This window comes from Trachemys scripta, chromosome 1 (assembly GCF_013100865.1).
Source record: "Trachemys scripta elegans isolate TJP31775 chromosome 1, CAS_Tse_1.0, whole genome shotgun sequence".
Classification (NCBI taxonomy): domain Eukaryota; kingdom Metazoa; phylum Chordata; order Testudines; family Emydidae; genus Trachemys; species Trachemys scripta.
The window spans coordinates 307,753,882-307,779,484 of record NC_048298.1 but is presented as its reverse complement, the minus strand read 5'-3'; the positions used below and the strand labels follow the sequence as shown (position 1 = coordinate 307,779,484).

General features: G+C 44.6%; 1 protein-coding gene across 4 annotated transcripts in view; it reads left to right on the top strand.

Annotated features, from left to right (window-relative positions):
• The first annotated feature begins 5,168 nt into the window (after nucleotides 1-5,168).
• Nucleotides 5,169-25,603, top strand: part of PARP4 (poly(ADP-ribose) polymerase family member 4) — a 77,675-nt gene continuing 57,240 nt past the window's right edge. For all 4 annotated transcript variants that reach the window (XM_034758808.1, XM_034758807.1, XM_034758806.1 and 1 more), the window contains exons 1-6: nucleotides 5,169-5,385; nucleotides 8,172-8,304; nucleotides 13,558-13,750; nucleotides 14,929-15,067; nucleotides 21,010-21,088; nucleotides 21,717-21,830. In XM_034758808.1, coding sequence (XP_034614699.1) covers nucleotides 8,173-8,304; nucleotides 13,558-13,750; nucleotides 14,929-15,067; nucleotides 21,010-21,088; nucleotides 21,717-21,830 — 657 coding nt within the window. In that variant the 5' untranslated portion in view covers nucleotides 5,169-5,385; nucleotide 8,172. The remainder of the gene's footprint in view (nucleotides 5,386-8,171; nucleotides 8,305-13,557; nucleotides 13,751-14,928; nucleotides 15,068-21,009; nucleotides 21,089-21,716; nucleotides 21,831-25,603) is intronic.

Genomic DNA, 25,603 nt, shown 5'->3' with positions numbered 1-25,603 from the left:
ATTTATTTAAGCATAAGCTTTCGTGGGCTACAGCTCACTTCTTCGGATGCATAGAATGGAACATATATTGAGTATATAGATTATATCTATATATCTACATTAGATATATATATACACACACATACAGAGAGCATGAAAAGGTGGGAGTTGTTTTACCAACTCTGAGAGGCCTCTTACTTAATTGGCCTCTCAGAGTTGGTAAAACAACTCCCACCTTTTCATGCTCTCTGTATGTGTGTGTATATATATATCTAATGTAGATATATAGATATAATCTATATACTCAATATATGTTCCATTCTATGCATCCGAAGAAGTGAGCTGTAGCCCACGAAAGCTTATGCTTAAATAAATTTGTTAGTCTCTAAGGTGCCACAAGTACTCCTGTTCTTTTTGCAGATACAGACTAACACTGCTGCTACTCTAAAGGCTGGAACTTGTCTCCACACCTTTGTATCAAGGGAGAGTGGAACAATGGGTTCTGTTTCGCATGAACTAGATGCAGCTCTTTAATTCCTTGCTAGTTGCCAATACTGGTCTTCACATCAGTATATCTTAATTTCTTCCACATATCCTCCAAGTCTGCATCCACCTAAACAGAGGCAAAATATAGGCAGGAGGGCATGTGGGGTCACATGGTGCCACAGGGCCCCTCCCTGCTGAACAGCTGAACCAGGCCTGCTTGAGGCAGAAGGGGAGGAACAGCTGGGAGCTGCTGCTGCTTTAACTCTGGGGGAGAGACAGAGGAACAGCTGGGAGCTGCACAGAAGGGCTGCTGCTTTCCAGAAAGGGAAGGACTCCCGGAAGAGGGGGGGGCTTGACTCCAGCTGTTTGGGGGTTGTGCCCCTCCACACACACACTGTCAGCAGGAACCTGTCCATAAACCTTTCTGTATCCTTCCTTTGCCGTCTGTCTACATCTTTCCTAAATGACTGTTCCCCATACTGAATACATTGTACCACTGATGGTGTAGTTAGTGTTGTGTAAAAGGCAAGAACTTCCACATTTACTTTATATATCCTTTTTTTAAACCACTGAATTTTGGGATCCTGTATTATAAAGTTTTAAATACATGATTGTAGTGATTTGCCTTCAGTATTTGTTTATAATGAAAAGCCTGTGGGCCCTCCAAAATTCTATTCTTAGACATTAAAGATTTCTCTTTGACTTCTCATCTATGCTAAAAACAAAACAAACCCCATTGCTAACAATGGCTCCGATCTTGCAGTTTAATCTTAGTGTCCTCATGAAATCCTCTTGAGGTTAATAGGATTCTGTGGAGGCCAGAGGTGAAAGTAAGCGGGTACGGCATACTGGCAAGAGCCAGTACAGTGTACCGGACCAGCTTCCCCAGGTGGCAATTTAAAGGACCTAGGGCTCCCAGCAGCAGTCAGAGCCCTGGGCCCTTTAAATCACCGCCTGAGCCCTGCTGCCAGAGCCCCAGGGTATCAGCAGCAGCTGGGACCCCGTGGCCTTCGTTGGCAATTTAAAGGGCCCAGGGCTCCGCTGCGGTACCGGCGGCTGGGAGCCCCTGACCCTTGAAATCACCACTGGAGCCCCCAGCCACCGCCGTTACCCTGGGGCTCCGGCAGCAGGGCTCAGGCGGCAATTTAAAGGCTCCGGGGCTCTGCTGCAGTAGCGGCAGCCAGAGCCTGAGGCCCTTTAAATGGCCCCCGACAGGGCCGGCTTTAGCAAGAGCGGGGCCCGATTCCTGTGGACGGGGCTTGCTGCAAGCCCCGCCCCCAGGACCCGAGCCGCGCCGCAGGGGGGGGACCCGAGCCGCGCCGCGGGGGGGGGGCAGGGGGGGGGGGGGCCGCGCGCCACTGGGGCCGGGCCGGAGCCGGGCCGCGGGGGCCGGGCTGGAGCCAAGCCGGGCCAGAGCCGCTGGGGCCTGCGGGAACGGGCCGCGCCTCCCCGGAGCCCTTCTCCCGGCCCCACCACCCCCACCCCAGCTTACCTCGTGCTGCTGGCCCGCCCCGCTTCATCTCAGACTTTCCGCGAATCTCTGATTCACGGGAAGCAGGGGAGGGGGCGGAGCGTTCAGGGGAGGGGAGGAGGGGGAAGTGATTCATAGATTCATAGATTCATAGATTATAGGACTGGAAGGGACCTCGAGAGGTCATCGAGTCTAGTCCCCTGCCCACATGGCAGGACCAAATACTGTCTAGACCATCCCTGATAGACATTTATCTAACCTACTCTTAAATATCTCCAGAGACGGAGATTCCACAACCTCCCTAGGCAATTTGTTCCAGTGTTTAACCACCCTGACAGTTAGGAACTTTTTCCTAATGTCCAACCTAGACCTCCCTTGCTGCAGTTTAAACCCATTGTTTCTGGTTCTATCCTTAGAGGCTAAGGTGAACAAGTTCTCTCCCTCCTCCTTATGACACCCTTTTAGATATCTGAAAACTGTTATCATGTCCCCTCTCAGTCTTCTCTTTTCCAAACTAAACAAACCCAATTCTTTCAGCCTTCCTTCATAGGTCATGTTCTCAAGACCTTTAATCATTCTTGTTGCTTTTCTTTGGACCCTTTCCAATTTCTCCACATCTTTTTTAAAATGCGGCGCCCAGAACTGGACACAATACTCCAGCTGAGGCCTAACCAGAGCAGAGTAGAGCGGAAGAATGACTTCTCGTGTCTTGCTCACAACACACCTAATACATCCCAGAATCATGTTTGCTTTTTTAGCAACAGCATCACACTGTTGACTCATATTTAGCTTGTGGTCCACTATAACCCCTAGATCCCTTTCTGCCGTACTCCTTCCTAGACAGTCTTTTCCCATTCTGTATGTGTGAAATTGATTTTTCCTTCCTAAGTGGAGCACTTTGCATTTGTCTTTGTTAAACTTCATCCTGTTTAACTCAGACCATTTCTCCAATTTGTCCAGATCATTTTGAATTATGACCCAGTCCTCCAAAGTAGTTGCAATCCCTCCCAGTTTGGTATCATCCGCAAACTTAATAAGCGTACTTTCTATGCCAATATCTAAGTCGTTGATGAAGATATTGAACAGAGCCGGTCCCAAAACAGACCCCTGCGGTACCCCACTCGTTACGCCTTTCCAGCAGGATTGGGAACCATTAATAACAACACTCTGAGTACGGTTATCCAGCCAGTTATGCACCCACCTTATAGTAGCCCCATCTAAATTGTATTTGCCTAGTTTATCGATAAGAATATCATGCGAGACTGTATCAAATGCCTTACTAAAGTCTAGGTATACCACATCCACCGCTTCACCCTTATCCACAAGGCTCGTTATCCTATCAAAGAAAGCTATCAGATTGGTTTGACATGATTTGTTCTTTACAAATCCATGCTGGCTGTTCCCTATCACCTTACCACCTTCCAAGTGTTTGCAGATGATTTCCTTAATTACTTGCTCCATTATCTTCCCTGGCACAGAAGTTAAACTAACTGGTCTGTAGTTTCCTGGGTTGTTTTTATTTCCCTTTTTATAGATGGGCACTATATTTGCCCTTTTCCAGTCTTCTGGAATCTCTCCCGTCTCCCATGACTTTCCAAAGATAATAGCTAGAGGCTCAGATACCTCCTCTATTAGCTCCTTGAGTATTCTAGGATGCATTTCATCAGGCCCAGGTGACTTGCAGGCATCTAACTTTTCTAAGTGATTTTTAACTTGTTCTTTTTTTATTTTATCCGCTAAACCTACCCCCTTCCCATTAGTATTCACTATGTTAGGCATTCCTTCAGACTTCTCGGTGAAGACCGAAACAAAGAAGTCATTAAGCATCTCTGCCATTTCCAAGTTTCCTGTTACTGTTTCTCCCTCTTCACTAAGCAGTGGGCCTACCCTGTCTTTGGTCTTCCTCTTGCTTCTAATGTATTGATAAAAAGTCTTCTTGTTTCCTTTTATTCCCGTAGCTAGTTTGAGCTCATTTTGTGCCTTTGCCTTTCTAATCTTGCCCCTGCATTCCTGTGTTGTTTGCCTATATTCATCCTTTGTAATCTGTCCTAGTTTCCATTTTTTATATGACTCCTTTTTATTATTATGTGAGCTGGGGGCGGGGTGGAGAGCTGCAGCGCGGGGCCCTCTTGGCGCGGGGCCCAATTCAGCTGACTTGGCCTAAAGCAGGCCTGCCCTGGCCCCCGAGCCCTGAGGCACCCAGCCACCTCTGCAGCTGATAGCTCTGGCAGTGATTTAAAGGGCCCCGGGCTCTCAGCCACCACTACCAGAGTGGTGGATTTAAAGGGCCTGAGGCTCTAGAGGCCCACCCCCGTCTCAGGACTCCAGGGCACCAGTAAATCCTTCAAATTACTTTCACCCCTGGTGGAGGCCCACCAGCATGGATTTAGATTGCAGATTCCCCTCCACTTCCACCCTCACATGTCCCCTCATTTGCCTCATCTGGTATTATAAACAGTTTAATACCTTTACATAACAGTTTTGGGGAAAGCTGACTTGTCTAGCAAACAAATCGTTTTCAACTTCAGTTGATGAGTGATTGGTGTCAGGCTCATTGCTGACAACCATTATCATCAGTGAATTACTTGTGTAGTGTGGATGGACCCTTATTGTGAAGCTTTGCCGCTCCAAAAAATGAAGGCAAATGCTTCATTAACATGCGTCAAAGAGCACAAGCTAAATTCAGATCCTATATCAGGTAAAAATCCTGATCAGATTAGACTGATTTTGGAAATCAGTGTGTGGAAGTAAAATGCAAACCCTTTTGTGTTAATCCTTAATAGCAAGCTGATCCCCAAATAAAGGTGCCTGATTGGAATAGAACATAGTTGCCTGATGAGTGACACTCATGATTATGCTTTTATTATATCTATAAAACTAATACAACAAACACGTATTTGGGTCACTAGCCAGGGGGAGGATTTTGCTGTCTGTATTGAAGAATAGAAAGTTATAGGGGGATATATACTCTCCCTATGGGGATGGGTGGAGAAGAGTCTGTAATAGACGCAGAGAGAGTAAAATCATCTCCCCCATCAACAGAACGAAAGAAACAGCAGCTGAAAACCCAGCCCGGCAGCCCCAGTATTGTGGCGTCCTCTCTGCAGTCTCCACAGGGATGAAACGGGCGGGCTGGATTCAGTTTCCTAATCCCTAAAAGGTCCCCCAGAATTCACTTGCACTGTTAATATCGCCGTCTACTTCCAGCGCCGGTGCAGACGGCTGCGGCTCCTAGCTGCCCAGTAGGAGCACCTGATACTTGTTCAATTCGGTTGATCGTCTGGTTCGCAGTCAAGTGCTGTCTTTTGTGCCGTTTGGGCGGGCGTTTCCCTTTAGTGCCTTTGGAACAGGAGAACATTCCACCCCCTCCCGTCATTACACGCAGCCTCTGTCACGTATCTTTGCAGATACCGGAAGATCCCTCTGGGCAGGGAGCTCGCTCCCAGCAAGTGAGTTTGTCTCACTCTCTAACACTAGATTTTAGTCTAGGGGTGGACTCGGGTGCTTCTTTACATCTATAGAGTTGTGTTTCTTATTTAGGTTGCAGACGAATAAGGGGGAAGGTGAGGGAGAGTGAAATCTTTCCTCCCCTTGGATTTGCACTTCCTCCTCTGTTTACTAGGTAATTCAGATGTTAACTGTATTTTCAGGCCTCATCTCTTTAGGAAACTAGTTGAGCAGTAAGTAGTTTGACAGAGAAATTGTAATAGGAATGCCCTTTATGGTACTTTTTCGGGAATTATTGCCATCTGTTTGGGTTGTTTCTTGAATTGCAGGATCAGATCTGGGTGGCTAGACTGACATTTGTAATTATTTTCATTTACTTTAAACTCTAGAAATAATCTCATTGCTCTGGCTGCACAGATACGGTACATTATTTTTCTAAGGGTACATCTACACTACAGCGGGGAGTCGATTTAAGATACGCAAATTCAGCTACGTGAATAGCGTAGCTGAATTCGACGTATTGCAGCCGACTTACCCCGTTGTGAGGACGGCGGCAAAATCGACTTCTGCGGCTTTTTGTCGGCGGCGCTTACTACCACCTCCGCTGGTGGAGTTAGATCCCCGAGAGGTCAATTTCTACCCGCCGATTCAGGCGGGTAGTATAGACCAGACCTAAGAGTTAGTATGACATCAAACTTTAAAAGGGGGTTGCGGGCCACAGTCAGTTCTAGAGGTTATATCAGGGGTAGGCAGCCTATGGCACGTGTGCTGAAGGCGGCACGCGAGCGGATTTTCAGTGGCACTCACACTGCCCGGGTCCTGGCCACTGATCCAGGGGGCTCTGCATTTTAATTTAATTTTAAATGAAGCTTCTTAAACATTTTAAAAACCTTATTTACTGTACATACAACAATAGTTTAGTTATATATTATAGACTTATAGAAAGAGACCTTCTAAAAACATTAAAATGTATTACTGGCACGCGAAACCTTAAATTAGAGTGAATAAATGAAGACTCGGCGCACCACTTCTGAAAGATTGCCGACCCCGGGTTATATTGAGAAAATCCTCTTTTTGGCAACTGTACATTCTCAGATTTGAGATGGTCTGTGGAAACTGTGTTCAAATCTAGTTTAGGTTCAGTCTAGGGTTTGGGTCTGGCAGTGCTGAAATTATATAACTATTCACATCAAAGGGACCAAAATGGCAAGAGCTCTATTGATCTTGTAAGATTTTTACCACTTCAGATAGTTTCAGATTTCCACTGTTCCCCTCATTCCAACTTCTTCAACAAATGGGCAGTGGTTTAACTACGCAATACTGATTCATCACTGGAGCGCAGTCCATCCTGTGCAGTGAATGAGGCAGAAATGGTATGGGTAAAGTAGCATGTAATCATAATGTATTCACACAAAGAAGTTCAATTAAGGTTGCTTGGGCAACCTTGATTTGGGCATTTCCTAACTTCTGAGAGCTTGACTTTGGAAACATATTGTTCTTTTAATGTATTTTTTTTGTGTGTAATGTGACAAAGTGGACATCTTTCATAATGTTTTGTGTGAATGTCATGTGTATTTCAGTTTCCCCTATGTGTTACATGGTTAACTAGATGGTGGGGAAAGGTTGTTTACTCCTTGCATAGACCCAGAGATTCAGGTATGACTGATGCCTAGCTGTCTGGGGCCTGGGCCCGACATTTGCCCGACCATCATTGAGATCATCTGGAGAACAAAGGGCTAAGGAGGATGGATGGCCAGGTGACAAGGTTTGCCTGGGAACAAGAACAAAGGACTGAGGTGGGGTTGTTAAGTGTGGGCTGCAGGAAGCAGGAGACACTTCTGGACTGGCACTCAAGGGGGGGGTCAGAGAGGGCTCTGGTTCTGGTCTGACCCAGAGAGACTTTGTTGTAACTTTCTATTCTCCATGCTAACTAAGAACATCTAATAAACCCTTCTGTTTTTACAACACTAGCCGAGAGTCACTCCAGAATGAGGAAATCAGTGGTGCATTGCTCCCTTTGGGTGTGTAAGTCTTCCCCAGGTGTCCAATTCAGGTGGACGCACTGAGGGGAGTTCATGATGTGAAACAGGGGTGCTGAAGGCTCCGAGGTTCAGTCCCAGGAGGTGGTAAAGCCAGGAGATTTAGCCCAGTGAGAGAGTGTGACCCTGAGGGGGTTGACGCATGGAAGGGGTCATCCCAGGGACTGTTGCAGAGCTGTTTGAGATCGAGAATACTGGACCTGTGGATCTGTGAAAAATGTATAGTGTCTCTGCCTATAAATGGAAATGTATATAAGATGAAATCGGGAATTTGTAGAGCTCTGCAAATCTGCAGATATCCGTTTTAGATCCGCAGACCATGTTTGCGGGTCACTGATTGGATGTAGATAAAAATTTTATATCCCCGCAGGGCTCTAGGAATTTACATGTACTGTAATGCTATTGAGTCATTTTGGCCTTGTCTAAAATAAGAAAATTGTCCACTGCTAATAACAGATGTGAGCAGCAGGTGCAGCTGAACTGGTTTAGAACATGATTTATCTGCAAGTCTAGACCAGGCCAGACACTGTTCAGCAGCATTTCAGAAACTATGGTTAAAACCAATTCAGAGTGGCCTTCTTGGTGGATCTGAAAAGAGAATTAATAACAGTGGAATCTTTTAAAATGTCCCTACTGTAGACAAGGCTGTAATGTTTGGTGATAGGCCACTTGGCTGGGGTATGGTATGCAAGGAAATTCTGGAAGTTTTGTGAATTAAAACACTGTTTGTTTGTTTTGTTTTTTAATAGGATGACTGTGGCAATCTTTGCAAACTGTGTGTTCTTTCTTAAAGTGAAACACTTACCCATTCAGGAGAAGAATAGACTGAGAACATGCATTAAAGAAAATGGTGGAATAATTTATTTTGTGCTAAATCATGAGGTATATTTCACTTTTTTTCCCCCCCCCCCCCCCCATGAATACTGAAGAAGGTTAACTTTTGCCTCTGGCAGAAAAATCAAAATTGGTGGAGGCAGAGTGCGTGAGAGTGCTTTCATGTATGAAGTTTTAATATAAATACACCTCTATCCCGATATAACGTGGTCCTCGGGAGTCAAAAAATCTTACAGCGTTATAGGTGAAAGTGCGTTATCAAACTTGCTTTGGCCTTCGATTGACAGACACTGATTCCCAGCTCTCTGGTCCCCAGCTAGTTTTTAGAGCTCTTACAACCCCTACTCTAGGCTGAGGGCAGAGCCGGCTCTAGCATTTTTGCCGCCCCAAGCAGCGCAAAAAAAAAAAAAAAAAAAAAAGCTGCGATCGCAGCGGCAGCTCTACCGCCTCTTCATTCTACGGCGGCAATTCGGCAGCAGGTCCTTTGCTTCCAAAGGGAGTGACGGCCCCGCCGCCGAATTGCTGCCGAAAGGGCCGGACGTGCCGCCCCCCTCTTCATTGGCCGCCCCGGGCACCTGCTTGCTAGGCTGGTGCCTGGAGCCGGCCCTGGCTGAGGGGCCATCATGGTGGCAGCTGTGACCACAGTGGGTCTGAGTTATACAGCGGCTACCCCCGGGCTGTTTGCTGCAATCTCGCTCTAGGTAGGGAACAGTGAAGTCTTGTTTTCCTGCCCCTGGCGATCCCCCCATGCCAGGGCTTGGTCTCTGTCCTCTCTCCCCTACCTGCTGGGTAAGGTGGCTCCTCGGTCCTGCCTCCCTGCTGAGGGCTGCGCCAGCTGGCCGCAGCCTTTGCTACATGGGCAGCAGGGACTATGTGGCCTGACTTCTCGATGGGGAGCTGGGACCTGTGGGGTGGGGCGAGGCTCGGGCGGGGTGCTGGCAGCTCCCACATCTCTCCTGCTGTGCCCTTCTGCTGCACCCCGCCGCCACCCCGGATCGCCGGTAGATGCAGGAGCCAGGTGAGACTGGCGCTCCGGGTGGCTGCTCCGGAAGCGTGTCCGATATGGTGGCAAAATAACGAGCTCTGTGCAGGTAGAGATGGGTCCGCTCGTGTGTGCTGGCGCCTTGGCATGGGGGGCTGACGGGCTCCACTCCCGGCCGTCTCGGGCTGGCTGGTGCGTCCTGTATCTGCTCGCACCTGTGATCGCTCACTGGGGGTGGGGAAGGGTTGTTGGCTTGCGCACTGGGAGTTGTTAGCTGAACTGTGCTGCCAAGCAGCACTGTTGTCTTTCTCTTAGACAACAATGGCGCAGCCCCACCCCCCAGAGCGCTGCTTTACTGCGTTGTATCCGAATTCGTGTTATATCGGGTCATGTTATATCGGGGTAGAGGTGTAGTTCTATTTATCAGTGCAGTTGTAATGTATCTATCACTGTAATCTCTAGGTGTCACATAAAAATTAAGAGCAATATCCTTTCTGTCCACAAAAGGACCATATGGTCCACCTTTACTTTGTTTTACTGTGTCATTTTTGATGGCAGTCTTTTTCCAGGAGAAAAACTACCACGCCATTATTCTTCTCCTCATTACCGAGGGAAGGTGTCACACAAAGTGACAGGTCTTGCATTAGGTCTTAGTTGTGTTTTTCACATCCACGAATTACTTTAGCATCCTCGGACCATTTCTTTCTCCAGAGAGGGCTGGTCACCTTCTCCCCATGCTGTGGTGCCCAATGCAGCAGTCTGGGAACTGACCTTGTTCGTGAAGACAGAGGTAAAAAAAGCATTGAGTACATTAGCTTTTTCCACATCCTCTGTCACTAGGTTGCCTCCCTCATTCAGTAAGGGGCCCACACTTCCTTTGACTTTCTTCTTGTTGCTAACATATCTGAAGAAACCCTTCTTGTTACTCTTAACGTCTCTTGCTAGCTGCAATTCCAAGTGTGATTTGGCCTTCCTGATTTCACTCCTGCATGCCTAAGCAATATTTTTATACTCCTCCCTGGTCATTTGTCCAATCTTCCACTTCTTGTAAGCTTCTTTTTTGTGTTTAAGATCAGCAAGGATTTCACTGTTAAGCCAAGCTGGTCACCCGCCATATTTACTATTCTTTCTACACATCGGGATGGTTTGTTCCTGCAGCCTCAATGAGGATTCTTTAAAATACAGCCAGCTCTCCTGGACTCCTTTTCCCCTCATGTTATTCTCCTGGGGGATCCTGCCCATCAGTTCCCTGTGGGAGTCAAAGTCTGCTTTTCTGAAGTCCAGGGTCCTTATTCTGCTGCTCTCCTTTCTTCCTTGTGTCAGGATCCTGAACTCGACCATCTCATGGTCACTGCCTCCCAAGTTCCCATCCACTTTTGCTTCCTCTACTAATTCTTCCCTGTTTGTGAGCAGCAGGTCAAGAAGAGCTCTGCCCCTACTTGGTTCCTCCAACACTTGCATCAGGAAATTGTCCCCTACACTTTCCAAAAACTTCCCGGATTTTCTGTGCACCGCTATATTGCTCTCCCAGCAGATATCAGAGTGATTGAAGTCTCCCATGAGAACCAGGGCCTGTGATCTAGTAACTTCTGTTAGTTGCCAGAAGAACGCCTCGTCCACCTCACCCCCCTGGTCTGGTGGTCTATAGCAGCCTCCAACCACAACATCACCCTTGTTGCTCACACTTCTAAACTTAATCCAGAGACTCTCAGGTTTTTCTGCAGTTACATACTGTTCTCTTACATACAATGCAACTCCCCCACCTTTTCTGCCCTGCCTGTCCTTCCTGAACAGTTTATATCCATCCATGTCAGTACTCCAGTCATGTGAGTTATCCCAATCACATCATAATTCCTTGACTGTGCCAGGACTTCCAGTTCTCCCTGCTTATTTCCCAGGCTTCTTGCATTTGTGTATAGGCACTTAAGATAACTCGCTGATTGTCCTGCTTTCTCAGTATGCGGCAGGAGTCCTCCCCTCTTGTGCTCTCCTGCTCGTGCTTCCTCCCAGTATCCCACTTCCCCACTTACCTTAGGGCTTTGGTCTCCTTCCCCTGGTGAACCTAGTTTAAAGCCCTCCTCACTAGGTTAGCCAGTCTGCTTGCAAAGATGCTCTTCCCTCTCTTCTTTAGGTAGAGCTGGTCTTTGCCTAGCACTCCTCCTTCTTGGAACACCATAAAAGCATAGGACTGAAAGGGACCTCAAGAGGTCATCTAGTCCAGTCCCCTGCACTCAAGGCAGGACTCTGTAATAACTAGACCATTCCTGGCAGGTGTTTGTCTAACCTGTTCTTAAAAATCTCCAATAACGGAAATTTCACAACCTCCCTAGGCAATTTGTTCCGGTCCTTAACTACCCTGACAGAAAGTTTTTCCTAATGTCCAACCTAAACCTCCCTTGTTGCAATTTAAGTCCATTGCTTCTTGTCCTATCCTCAGAGGTTAATGAGAACAATTTTTCGCCCTCCTCATTGTAACATTTTATGTACTTGAAAACTGTTATCGTGTCTCTTCCTTCTCTTCCCCCCCCCCCCCCCCCCAGTCTTTTCTTCTCCTGACTAAACAAACCCAATTTTTCAATCTTTTCTCGTGGGTCATGTTTTCTAGACCTTTATCATTTTTGTTGTTCTCCTCTGGACTTTCTTCAGTTTGTCCACATCTTTCCTGTAATGTGGCACCCAGAACTGGACGCAATACTCCAGAAGAGGCATTATTAGCGCAGACTAGAGTGTAAGAATTACTTCTCATATCTTGCTTACAACACTCCTGCTAATATACCCCCAGAATGATGTTTGCTTTTTTTGCAACAGTGTTACACTCTTGACTCATATTTAGCTTGTGATCCACTATAATCCCCAGATCCCTTTTCACAGTACTCCTTTTTAGACACTCATTTCCCATTTTATCTGTGTTCAATTGATTGTTCCTAAGTGGAGTACTTTGCATTTGTCCTTATTGAATTTCATCCTGTTTACTTCAGACCATTTCTCAAATTTGTCCAGATCATTTTCAATTTTAATCCTATCCTCCAAAGCACTTGTAACCTCTTCCAACTTGGTATCATCTGCAAACTTTATAATCATATTCTCTACGCCATTGTCTAAATCATTTATGAAGATATTGAACAGAACTAGACTCGGGACTGATTCTTGCAGGACCCCACTTGATTTGCCCTTCCTGCTTGGAACTGTGAACCACTGATAACTACTTTCTGGGAATGGTTTTCCAACCACTTATGCACTCACCATATAGTAGCTCCATCTAGGCCAGTGGTGGGCAATCTGCGGCCCGCAGGCTGCACGCAGCCTGTCAGGGTAATACACTGGTAGGTTGCGAGACCATTTGTTTAAGTTGACCGTCCACAGGCACGGCCACCCGCAGCTCCCAGTGACCGTGGTTCACCATTCCCGGCCAATGGGAGCTGCGGGAAGCGGCGTGGGCCACAGGTTGCCCATCACTGATCTAAGCTATATTCCACTAGTTTGTCTATGAGAAGGTCATGTGAGACCGTATCAAAAGCCTTACTAAAGTGAAGATATGCCACATCTACTGCTTTCCCCCCCCATCCACAAGGCTTGCTATCCTGTCAAAGCTATTATGTTGGTTTGACACAATTTGTTCTTGACAAATCCTCATTGACTGTTACTTATCACCTTACTATCTTCTAGATGTTTGTGAATTGATTGCTTGATTATTCATTCCATTATCTCTCTGGGTACTGAAGTTAAGCTGACTGGTCTGTAATTCTCCAGGTTTTCCTTATTCCCCTTTTTATAGATTGATACTATATTTGCCCTCTTCCATCTGCTATGAGTTTTCAAAGATAATTGCTAATGGCTCAGATATCTCCTCAGTCAGCTCCTTGAGTATTCTATGATGTATTTCATCAAGCTCTGGTGACTTGAATATATCTAACTTGTCTATGGCCTTGGCTACACTGGCAATTCACAGCGCTGCACTTGCTGCGCTCAGGGGTGTGAAAAAACACCCCCCCCCCGAGCACAGCGAGTGCAGCGCTGTAAAGTGCCAGTGTAATCAGCGCCTGCAGCGCTGCACGCTCGCTCGCAGCGTTGGCGGCACGACTACACTCGTGCTTCACAGCGCTGCCGCGGCAGCGCTGTGAATCTGCGAGTGTAGCCAAGGCCTAAGTAATTTTTAACTTGTTCTTTCTCTATTTTAGCCTCAGAATCTACCTCATTTTCACTGGCATTCACTATGTTGTTTACTAATAGGAAATTAGTATTGAGTAAACAAACTAAACTGCAGTAGTTACCTATTTTTGCATCTGCATAATGGCTGTGATTTTTAACCTCGTTTTTAGTGTACACATGTCATTGTGGATAATGTTGCTGTACTCCGCTCTTATCATCTGAAAACTATTGAGAAGTATCGACTCCCCATTGTAAGTGCCGATTTTGTGTGGAAATCAGCTGAAGAAGGAAAACTTTTACCGATTGACTATGAGTCTAGTAAATCATTGGAAGGTAGTTCTGACCAAAAGCCAAGCCATTACGGTAAGTGTATTTAGAGAAGTTTTTTATGGGCTGGTACCTTTGGAAAGGAAGATTTAATTTAGAACTAATTTCAAATGGATTAGCAACAATGGTTGTTTGCAAAAAAGTAATATAAATAGAAGCTGCAGAAAAGAAGCTGCGCGTAATGGACCACACCATATTGGAGTCTTTCCCATTGATTTTAACGGGCTTTGGATCAGGCCCTGGATCAGGAATATGGGTAAAATAATAAATCAATCATGACGGTCTTTTTGAGTACGCTGAAAAAATATCACTTGTAGTTAGCTAAAAGCTTTAGTTTGATTCAACAGTATATGTTGGGTTAACTGAATGCTACAAAGAATAGTGTTAGTTTCTGAGACAACAAACTTTGAGGAATTATGAAATCTAGATAACAGGATGTAATAGTAGAAGTATGAAATTAATAGTAATGAGTGTGGAAGAAGGGTTTGAACATACTATAATTAAGATACACAGATTTCAATTTTACTCAAAAAGAAAAATACAAGTAAAAAAGGTCTGTAGTGACACTATGAGAGACTACCCAAGAATTTGAAAATAGACCAAATAATCTGTTTTAGGTTATTAGTCCCCTCATACATTGTCTTAATTTTTTTTTCAGACTGAGACAGTTCATTATTTCATGCCCTCCCCCCTTTTTAACACTTCTAAGAAACTTTTATTTCTTTTTGGTTTTTGGTGATAGCAGTGTCTCCTAATGAAGTGTCATCTGTGAGTTTTGTGTGTTGTTCACCCCCTCCGTAAGTTTGTAATAAAGATGTTGTTATACTTTTCTGAACTCCTTGTAATGCAGAATTTAGTATCTCATGGATAAATTAATATTATGGATCAGTGTGGTCTTGAAAAATAAACATAGGGTTAGGAGTCAGGGGCCCCTGAGTTCTAATCTCTGCTCTACCAGTGACTCACTGTTGGCCGTTGGCCAAATAATTTTACCTCATTGCCTCAGTTTCTCTATTTGTAACCTGCTACTGTTTACCTTAGCTACCTGATAGGAGTATTTTGATGATTAATTATTTAGCATCCATACGGTTCTTTGAACATATAAAGCACTTTGCAAATGCTAAGTAGCATTATTGATTTTTGAGCTATTAATATGTTAAACATAAGTAAACCAGGTAGAAGGAATTATGCCAAGTAACATATTTTGATAACAGGTGAGAAAAACCACTCATCTTCTGAGCGTGACATTAAAGAGAAACAGGATGCCACTGAGAAGAATGAAAACTGTGGCCCTGATCACACTCCCTTGGAAGTCAGTGAGAGCTCCGTTGGGCCCAATATGGAGAGCATCAGGTAATCCCTCTGCCCAGCATAAAAGAAAAAATGTATTTTGATATTAAGAGTGAAAGGGGGTCAGTTTATGAATTTGCCAGCATGCCTATTAGATTTTTAAAGTTGAAATCTTACAAACTATGTTTACCCCAATATGTAATAGAATCCAATAGGATAAACCCTTTTCATTGAGTCCAGGGAACATTAGCTTATTAGTTTAACACTAGGTTCTTTTCAGGGCAACTTTCAGCTTGTCCTGATTTAAGAAGTACTGCTCACTTGCTTATTCTTTATCAACCAACAATTTATTAATTCACCAGAACCACATTAACATAAATAATCAACAGTTCCCCACACAAATGTAGACACAGCCAAGTGTGTGTACTACAACATAATACGGTCTTACAAGCAATTATCACAGACCAGAGTTGAAGCTCAGTAGTTATATCAGAGAGCAATGCAAATTACCAAGATTTCTCATTACATTTACTTATGGATCAACAATTCTCAATCGGTTAGTACCTAACACATTTATTACAAGTCCAACGGTGCACTTGTCTGTAAGGCATTACTTCTTACTTCTCTTTGGCGAGATTGGTGCAAAAGGGACAAGCTTACAATATTAAAAGCAGTTGCTTAAAACAACTCCTTTCAATCTCTCTTACACCAATTTGACTGGACTTACAAAAGAGTTAAAATCTAAAATATGGTTACCTGAGGTATCGCTAGGGAGTATAGACTCAGCAAGATAATCTACAGTTATTTATATTAAAGATTTTTTCCCTTTCTAATCTTTGAAAAGAAATCTCACCACTTTTTATCCTCCTAACCCTGGGAGCTGGGAGGGGGAAGAGTTATTTCCATATGTCTGGTCCAGGCATCAGTTGCACTTAGGATTCTGCAGCTTCTTGTGTTACGTTCAGTCTACTCTCTCTAGTACATGGTGATCTCAGTTTTATGTACTCTAGCTTCAAGTCTTCTTGGAGGAGCGAGGAGGCCACTCTATGATTCCTGTTGGGCATGTGCCAAGTGGGTGCTGAGATTTTAGCTCTGCTTCCACTGGTACCCAGTAGATGGCGATGGTATATAACAAATTTCCTTAATCCTTTTTATATCTGAGGCTTTTAAAATTTTATTCGTTTCAAGCAGGCCAGAACTCTGGCCCTGCTCCTCCTCCTCCCTCCCCTGGGGGCCCCGCCCTTTGGCCAGGCCAGACAGAGGTACGCAGGAGCTGTGGTAGGATGAGCTTTCTCCACAGCAGGCAGACTCCCTCTCCTCTTCCCCCCCACCCCCAGCATCTCCCGCCCGCCGGCAGACCCCGCAGATCAGCGCCTTGCCCTCCTCCCCCGCCTCCTGCCCGCAGCAATCAGCTGGCTTGCGGCGTTTTGGGGGCAGGACGGAAGGGGGAGGAGCAAGTACTCGGCACACAGGCTCCCCCTCCCTCCCCTGTCTCCCGAACATTGCAAGCCAGCTGATTAGCCCGGGCAGGAGGTGGGGGGGAGGGAGGGGGAGCTTGCGCCAAGTCCTCGCTCCTCCCTCCTGCCTCCTAAACGCAAGCCAGCTGATTGCCCTGGGCAGGAGGGAGGGGGGAGGAGCGAGTACTCGGTGCGCAGGCTCCCCCGCCCTCTCCTGCCCAGGGCAATCAGCTGGCTTGCAGCATTTAGAAGGGAGGGGAGGGAGGGGGGAGGAGCATGGGAAGTAAAGGGGGAGAAGGTAGAGGGGGAGAAGAGGCAGATCAAAGATGGGGGTTTGGGGGAAGGAGGGAAGTGGGTGGGCTGAGGGTTGAGCCCCCCGCCCCTGGTGCTTGCAGAGTAGGGGAAGCTGTGGCTGCTGCTGCGCAATGTGCTTCTCCTAGCCTACAGCACCTTCAGCCTCCTTGCCTGCCTCATCTCCAGTGCCAGTGGGCTGTGCCTGTGTAGGGTAAGGCAGGGGCACCTCCCAACTATAGTACAGTACCTGTATTAAATTACTTGTTTAAAATGTATATAATACCTTTTGTCTGACAAAAAAAAAATTCCCTGGAACCTAATCCCCCTATTTACATGAATTCTTATGGGGAAATTGGATTCGCTTAACATGAAGATGAGGATCTTGCTTTCCATTTAATTTTGTAGTATCATCACACAACAGAATGAGCTGACTGTGAAGCAGTCATCTGAAAGGTGACCTGCAAAGGCGAATGGAATAAAAATCATTGTGCTTTTCCTTAAAAAAAAATTTTTTTTAAGCTTTGTAGTATCAGGAGTGGTAAAGATTGTCTTCCTTAATGTTGCTAGAGGCCTAGAGAACTGTATGCGCTTTCAATTAAAGAGGCAAGGATATTGAATCTTTCATAAACAGAGCTTTTTCTCCCATTCCCCTTCCATTTTGTCAGATTTTAATCTCCTGTGACATCTAATCTGCTAGTTCTCAAGCTGTCCAGAGAGTCCTCCATCAGAAACAGGCAATTCAAACTGGAGATTTCCAATTAAAAAAATCCCAAAGCACTTTTTATGAAAGAGAACCTCCAGGCCTTTTTTTTTTTTTTATGCATCTTAAAGCAAAAAAAAAAAAGTTTTTCCCCATTTTCAGATCACCTTTAACTTGGACTTTCTCAGTGCCGCCCAGAGGATTCAGGAGGCCTGGGGCAAAGCAATTTTGGGGGCACCTTCCTTAAAAAAAAATTGCAATACTATATTCTCGTGGGGGCCCCTGCGGGGCCTGGGGCAAATTGCCCTACTTGCCCCCTCTCTCCCCGGGCGGCCTGGGAAAAATAAACATTTAAAAACCTTCCGCATCTCAGCACAAACCCAGTTTTGAGAAAACTTCTTTTCAAGTCACCTCTACAAGGTATCACTGGTTCTCAGCATCAGCTAGTGCTAAAAGGCACTAAAGCTCATTAAAAGGGTTGGACAAATATTTTCCGTCAGAACTTTTTTTGGATCGAAAACTTGGGGTTTTTAAAAAGCAGAAAAAATCACGGACAATGTCTGCTTTCCTTCAAAATTTGTTGTAGTTGTTTTAATTGAAAAGCTGAAATTAGTCTGCCAAAACCTGAACATGGTTTGGGGTTTCAGAAGTGTGTGGCCAAATATTTGCTGCTTGCTGTGTTTGATTGTTTAAAGAAACAATAAAAAAGTTCTGCTTAAAAAAAAATCCAAAACTTTTGAACCACCTCAACTTGTGACCAAACGCCTGAGCCCATCCAGTCAGAGATTTTTCCAGGTTTCTGATACACTGCTGGCTTTCTTGACTCATATCTGTCTCCATAACTTTGGGTTCATTTGGGTTAGAATATAAGAACATAAGAATGGCCATACTGGGTCAGACCAAAGGTCCATCCAGCCCAGTATACTGTCTACCGACTACCAAGTGCCCCAGAGGGAGATCTCTCTCCTTCCGTCCATCTCCACCCTCTGACAAACAGAGGTTAGGGACACCATTCCTTACCCATCCTGGCTAATAGCCATTAATGGACGTAACCTCCATGAATTTATCTATTTCCTAGAAACTGGCTCCATGGGGTCCCTCACAAACTGGAGATGGTTATTGTGGGTTTGTCTTTAGTATAGACTATGTACATACTCCACGAACTGAGCATTTGAGCTTGTTCCAGAATCTGGGATGAGCCTATGTTGTGAAAACTGAAATGCTCAAAATAGCACATGCATGTGAATGGACACAGGGTGCTAAAATTAACTTAACCCAGGGGTTCTCAAACTGGGGGTCAGGACCCCTCAGGGGATAACGAGGTTATTACTGGAAGTCGCGAGCTGTCAGCCTCCACCTCAAACCCCACTTTGCCTCCAGCATTTATAATAGTGTTAAATATATAAAAAAGTGGTTTTAATTTATAATTTATAAAAACACTCAGAGTTTTGCTATGTGAAAGGGGTCACCAGTACTATACTTTGAGAACCACTGAATTAACCCCTCTGGAGCCTCAGGGAATGCGGGGGGGGGAGGAGGGGAGGTTCCCTTGGTAGGGTTGGGAAGGAAGTAGGTGGTGTATGATATTGCTCTTCTCATGTGATCCCTCCCCCATGGCTCTCTTGGCTCTATCACTGTGAATCTAAAGTGGCTAATTTTAAATGAAGCTACCCTCCCCTGACATGACTCTCCCTATGGCACGGAAATTAAATGTAGACTATAATTTGGCATTTGAGAAGTGAAAGGGATGGTAGCCCTAAGGGAAAAGATAACATCTTGGCTCATTGTGTTAAATAGCTGTCTGCAAGCCTCAAACTGCTGAATGAGCTTTAGGGTAGGGAAGGCTGTGCCTCCCCAAACAGCCTGGCCCTGCTCCCTATCCGACCCCCACCCACTTCCTGCCCCCTGACTTCCCCCCTCAGAATCCCCGACCCATCCTGCTCCTTGTCCCCTCACCGCCCCCCCCAACCACCACCCCGGGACCCCACCCCCCCACCAACCCTCCTGCTCCCTGTCCCATGACTGCCCCGACCCCTATCCACCCCCCCACCGCGTCCTGACAGACCCCTAGAATGCCCACGATCCAACTGACCGCCCCCCCCAGCAGCGTTGTCCAGGGCCGCTCCTGGGTTACCGCCGCCTCTCCCCTCTCTCGGAGCCTCAGCGTGCCGTGTCCAGGAGCTGCCTTGGCCCCTGGACAGCGCTGCAGCGGCGTGGTTCAGCGGGATCGGAGCTTGCAGCCCCGCCCCCTTACCACACGGCTCTGATTCAGTGGGAGGAGCTTAGGCCCGCAGCGCTCTCCAGGGCCGCTCCTGACGCGGCGCGCTGAGGCGCTGGGGGATGGGGGAAGGTGGAGGTGGGGTCAGGGGCCCCTGCGGATCCCGGGGCCTGGGGCAAATTGTCCCATTTGCCCCCCCCGCCCACCCCGGGTGGCCCTGGACTTTCTTAGCTTTTGTATTGGTTAAATAGACACACATAACTCAATCCTGCATTCCTGATACATGCGAAACTTCCATTGATCTTATTGGGAATTAAATAGGCAGAAAAGACTATGGGTTCAAGCTCTGTGTTTAAAAAATGTAATATTATAACATAAAATATATTTATAATTTATTATAATTATGATATCATATAAAATAATTGATTATTATTTTAAAAGGCCACGCTATCTTAAACTAGAGTTTTGTTCACTATAGCAATTTCTCTGGCTACAGAATTTCTCTGCTAAAACAGATAGATTTTTGTTTACATTCCTGTCTGGTCCTTCTGCCACAGAACCCTCAATGAATCTGATTTTCAGAAGTGCTGAGCACCTGTAGCTACCATAAAGCCCCCAGCACTGCTGAATATCATGTGCATTGAAGTTACTCCTATGCCAGTTGAGAGTAAAGGGCTGATTGTTACTGTAATTAAGGAGAGAACAAGTTGCATAAGAAGAAACAACTAAGACACTCACATTTTTAGAACTTATTAATAAAACACATATTTCACTGGCATTAAAAGCCATCAGTGGTAGAATAGATGTTAATTATTTTCTAGGAATGAATCAGTTACAAATTATACTTATTTGCTTAAAATACTAGATGTTGAAGGCATGACTTTAATATTAGGACATATATTTAAAGTCTAAGGACAGGGTGGGAATTAATCTCCCACTGATATTTAGGATTGCTAAAATGCAACTGGATAGGCAAAACCAGAGAAAGCATTTAGCAAATTAGTGGGCCAGGCAGGTAAATTACATTTGTTCATTTGGTTGCCCAATGTTTTTTGCAAGATGAGTAAAGCTGAAAGCCAATCTCCATGTTCAGCTTCAGGTTGGACACACTGATCAGTCAAAGTATCCATGACCTTTTAGTGCAGGTCAGCAGCTGTGTGGCACTGATTTTTACTCATTCAGAATAAGTTTTTGGTTTTTCTGGGCTGTGGGAAAATACGCTTATATTGTATAAGTGTAGGCCCTGCACTTAGTGTGATGCTGCAACTTTGTAAAATTACTAATTTCAAAGATTTATTTTAAAATGTTAAGAGAATTTCAATTATTCTGATTTCAGATTTTATACAGAAAATGATCAAGATATTCCTTATTTTCCACAATATTTTGAAGTTGCAAAATATGATGCCCTTGAAAAAGTAAGCATCTTTAGTGACATCTCTTGTATTAGTAGAATGCAGTAGGGTCAATAAATGGTTTGCAGTTCTGTATGCATTACTTTAATTTTTTGCTTTAATCTTACAAATTATTATGCCATCAGGGTAACAAAAACAAAGAACACTATTGACAAACCAATTTAAAGTAGTACATCTTTCAGTGCAGCCTAACTTTACTTGAAACAAAATTCTAATTTTTATCACTATAGCATCCCCAAGGTAACAAAGTACAGTAATATGTATATTCTTCTGGCAGTTTATACAGTTAACAAAGATTTCATATAAATAAATTAAATGTAATTTAAATACAGTAAGTTTTCATTTCAAAATGGAGAAGACTTTCAGATCTCAAAATATAGAAGAAATTGTACATTGTCCAGCACAGTGAATCTCTGATACTGACTGGAGCTTCTGGGTGCTGTAGTAATGAAAATAATAAATAATTGCTGCACATTCCACTAATGCTTTCATAGCAGTAAATCATGATGGTTCCCTATACAATGTGGGGGAACGTGGGGAAGTATATGTTATGACAACAAACAGTTGAAGAAAACATTAATGACAGTATGAACGGGACATGTATTGAAATAAAAGGGTTGTTGTTTTTCAGATTAGTACTGAGAAAGGCAAACAAGTTGTAGTTATTGAATTGCAGTGTTCCCAGGAATCGTGTGAGTTTCCCTTTCGAATATCTGCACACTTCAGCATGTCAGATGGATTCAAGGTATGAGCTGTTTTTTGTCATTTATTGCAAGTTTATTTGTTAGTTTATTTCAGTATATTTAATAAATCCATCCCATCGTGCCAAATGCTTGTCATTCCTGTTTGCAATCAGATTACTAAATATAAATAAAAGAAAAGGTCATTCTACTAGCTTTTGACTGACATAACTGACTGAAAGTAGGCTCCCAGACACAATGAGGCTAATTAATCTTTCCTGCAACTACTGAAGCCAGTGTCAGTGTAACACAAATGAGTTCAGTTATCTGAACGTAAACCAGGGTGAATTTGGCCCATTGTGTCACATCAAGGGCTCTACTTGGAGCCAATTTTTTGCCAGTCCTGTCACTTCAAAGTTGGTAAAATGACTTTTCCTGTCATTTATTTTTAAGAATTTACCCAGCCATTACAGACTTTGTGAGTAATGCAGCATGCTTGCCCTTCCTGACCCTCTGGTTCTTCTCCAGCAATCCTAAAAGCATTGCCTCTTTGGGTATGTCTATACTGCAATAAAAGACCTGGGGCACAGCTGCTGCTGGCCCAGGTCAGCTGACTTGGGCTCGGACTGTGGGGCTAAAAATTGAAGATTAGACGTTCGGGCTTGGGCTGGAGCCCGGACTGTGAGATCCCTCAGGGGAGGGGGATCTCAGAGCATGGGCTTCAGGCTGAGCTTAAACATCTACACTGCTATTTTTAACCCCACAGCCTGAGTCCCAGTAGCCCAAGTCAGTTGACCTGGGCTCTGAGACTAGGTGCAACAGGTTTTATATTGCAGTGAAAACGTACCTTGTGTGATGAGGGTTACATGTACGGGTGGTGCTGTCTAGTGGTTATACCACTGGGTGCCAGCTCTGGTCCGTTTCCAGCGTCCCTCTCCAGCAATTGTTCTAATGCTAAGTGGTCCACCTTTTGGTAGGTAGCAACTAGGCCTTCCGGCTGGATCACCAATTGCATTCACTTCCTTTCAGGGTAACAGAGTCCAACAAAATAGATACAGTCCAATGCCCCCAGAAAATAAAGGGTCTTTAACCCACCTCCAGACTCCTGTGGGTGGCACAGTCTTGACTCAAAGCTTACAATATCTCTGTACTCTCCTCTCCAAGGTTGGCGGAGAGAAAGGGGTTTATGCCCCTCCACCCAAAGGGCAATTGGTATGGGAGCCAAGCCCTCTCTCTCCACCAGGCTCTGACCTAGGAACCTTATGAGAGGCAGTGATAGCATATACCCGTTTCAGGATTGCCTCCCTGAGCCACTTCCTACCACTTGCTTCCCCAGTCCAAGATGTGGTCAAATGCCTCATTAAGTGATCCTCCAGAAGCTAGAGCAAAAGGTTCCCTACTCTTAGGGAACGGCTAGCTCTTCCTTTAGGACCTGGGGTAACTGCTGCTAGCAGAACTACTCTTGCAGCCAGGACTCCTGCTGCATTCTTACTTAGACGCTCCCAAGGTAGGTCTCCCCCCTTCTTCTTCATACCTTGTTCTTGGCTTAGGATCTTGCACCTTTCCCAGTATTCTTAAAGAATTGCAGAAGAGCATTTTTTTATTGGGCCCCATTTTCCTTGTATCCTTGATAGTTGTTTCAAGGAAAATTTTATTATTTTAAGGCCTCTGAGTTTTCTGTATAAACACCTCCTTTCACTGGTACAGTCTTTACAATCCCAAAGAATATGATCTATCATTTCCTGGACCTGTTACGCATAATTCATCTTTATTCTTGTTAATTAGAAATAAATTACTGCTTAACCCACAATGCCCTGTTAGAATTCTGAAAAGAACCACTTCATTCTTCCTTGCAGGGTCTTGAATTATATCAACGTTGTCAACTGTTTGGCATACTACTTGGAATTTTCTCCCCTTCATTTAGCTTGCTCACAGTTCTTGACATTCCTTCCTTAACTCATTTTTCATTAGGTGTTTAAATTTCAGTTTGCTTAAGAAGATTCCTTGGTCAATTTGTTCACAATTAATAGCCCTTTTGCCTGTTTGTCTTCCAATCTTTTACCTGCTATCCCTACCTGCACCAGAATCCATGCTATTACTATGGTTATATCCAATTGCGCCAGTTTGGTTGTTAGCAGTAATATTGTATTCAGAATATAATTTCTGATGTCAGACTTTCCATTGTAAATTGCCTGCTGTCCTGATAAGGAATCAGAGAAGATGACCATGGCAGCTGATCACACATTTAAAGCCCGGTTTAATGCTAGCACAATCCCTATTAGCTAAACCGTAAAAGTGGATACAAAGTTAGTTAGCATTAGAACTTTCTTGAGTCTGAATGAGGACACGCAGAAGGCTGTTCCCACTCTTCCTGTTCCTTTGTCTTTTGAGTCATCTGTATGTATATATGTCCATAGTGTCCCCACTTATCACAAATATATTGATTTCTTATGTCTTGTATATTTATCATTCTTCTCCTTTTTTATTTATTTCATTATATTATTTCATGCCTACCTCAAGGGGAATGGTTTTCCGATGACAGATAATTTTCCCAATAGCTGTAGATTTTGATTTCTTTTAGTCCTTTTTTTTTTTTCTTCATTAAGATCCTTTATCCACTTCTGTACCCTGTTTACATGGGGAACTTTGAGTTTTTGCCCTACTTAGCCTCCACTTAATTCCAAATAATCATTATATATTCGCCCAGTGTTACCTAGTACTTTGGCCCAAAAGGTTAAGTCTAAGAACTTCATTCTAAGAGTGATACGCACTTCATTGGCTGCTTTCTGTAGTGCACATAGAGGCATAAGAATGAAGGCACCACATGCAATATGCAATGGCTGTACTTGGATATAGTCTAGTTTGCTCAGATTTGTGTTCACAGCTGACCTAAAGTCTTGGCATCCATACTCAATAAGTGGCCTAATTCCTGTTCTGTATAGCCTTACCACCTTTTTCATATCCACTCCCCAGTATGTTCCGGAGATACTTTTAAGTAACTTAATTCTACCTTTGTACTTTAATATTTTCAGTATGGTCCATGAGAGGCAGTCATGTAGCTATAACTTTACATCTGTTTGGGTTTTCCTTGTTGTGAACATCATTCCCTTAGTTTATGGAGAATTTGAAGGCCCATCTGTTTCCCTATTCTGCACTTCCCTTAAATGCATAATTGAAAGCGCTGCCAAAAGAATAAAGGTTTCTGCTTTTGGTCTGTATGACGCAAGACATCAACAAATAATGTGATCCCTATTCCTGTACTCATCTCCTTGGAGAGGTTATTTATCATGATGTTAAAGAGGGTTGGGCTAATTACACTCCACTGTGGAGTTCCATTTGCAGTTGTGTATGTGTTGGAAAAGCTTTCCCTATTCAGACTTGTTCATTTGCTGAAGTCCCTGACCCATATATACATTCTTCCGATAATACCCAGGGAGCCTACTTTATGAAGTAGTCGTATTCTCCATAACACATCATAGGCTTTTTCTATGTCCAAAAAGGTTATTCCCCCCTTCCAAATTGTCTGTTTCCCTTTTAAGATCCTCTTCCAACTGGAGCAAGCTTAGTATGTGGGAGGGGGGAGGAATAGCTCAGTGGTTTGAGCATTGGCCTGCTAAACCCAGGGTTGTGAGTTCAATACTTGAGGGGGCCACTTGGGGATCTGGGGCAAAATCAGTACTTGGTCCTGCTAGTGAAGGCAGGGGGCTGGACTCGATGACCTTTCAAGGTCCCTTCCAGTTCTAGGAGATGGGATATCTCCATTAATTTTTTTTTTTTTGGGTGGGGAGAGGGGTTGGAGTCATCTGGGCCCGGAACTGCTCCTCAACCCCTTCTGTCC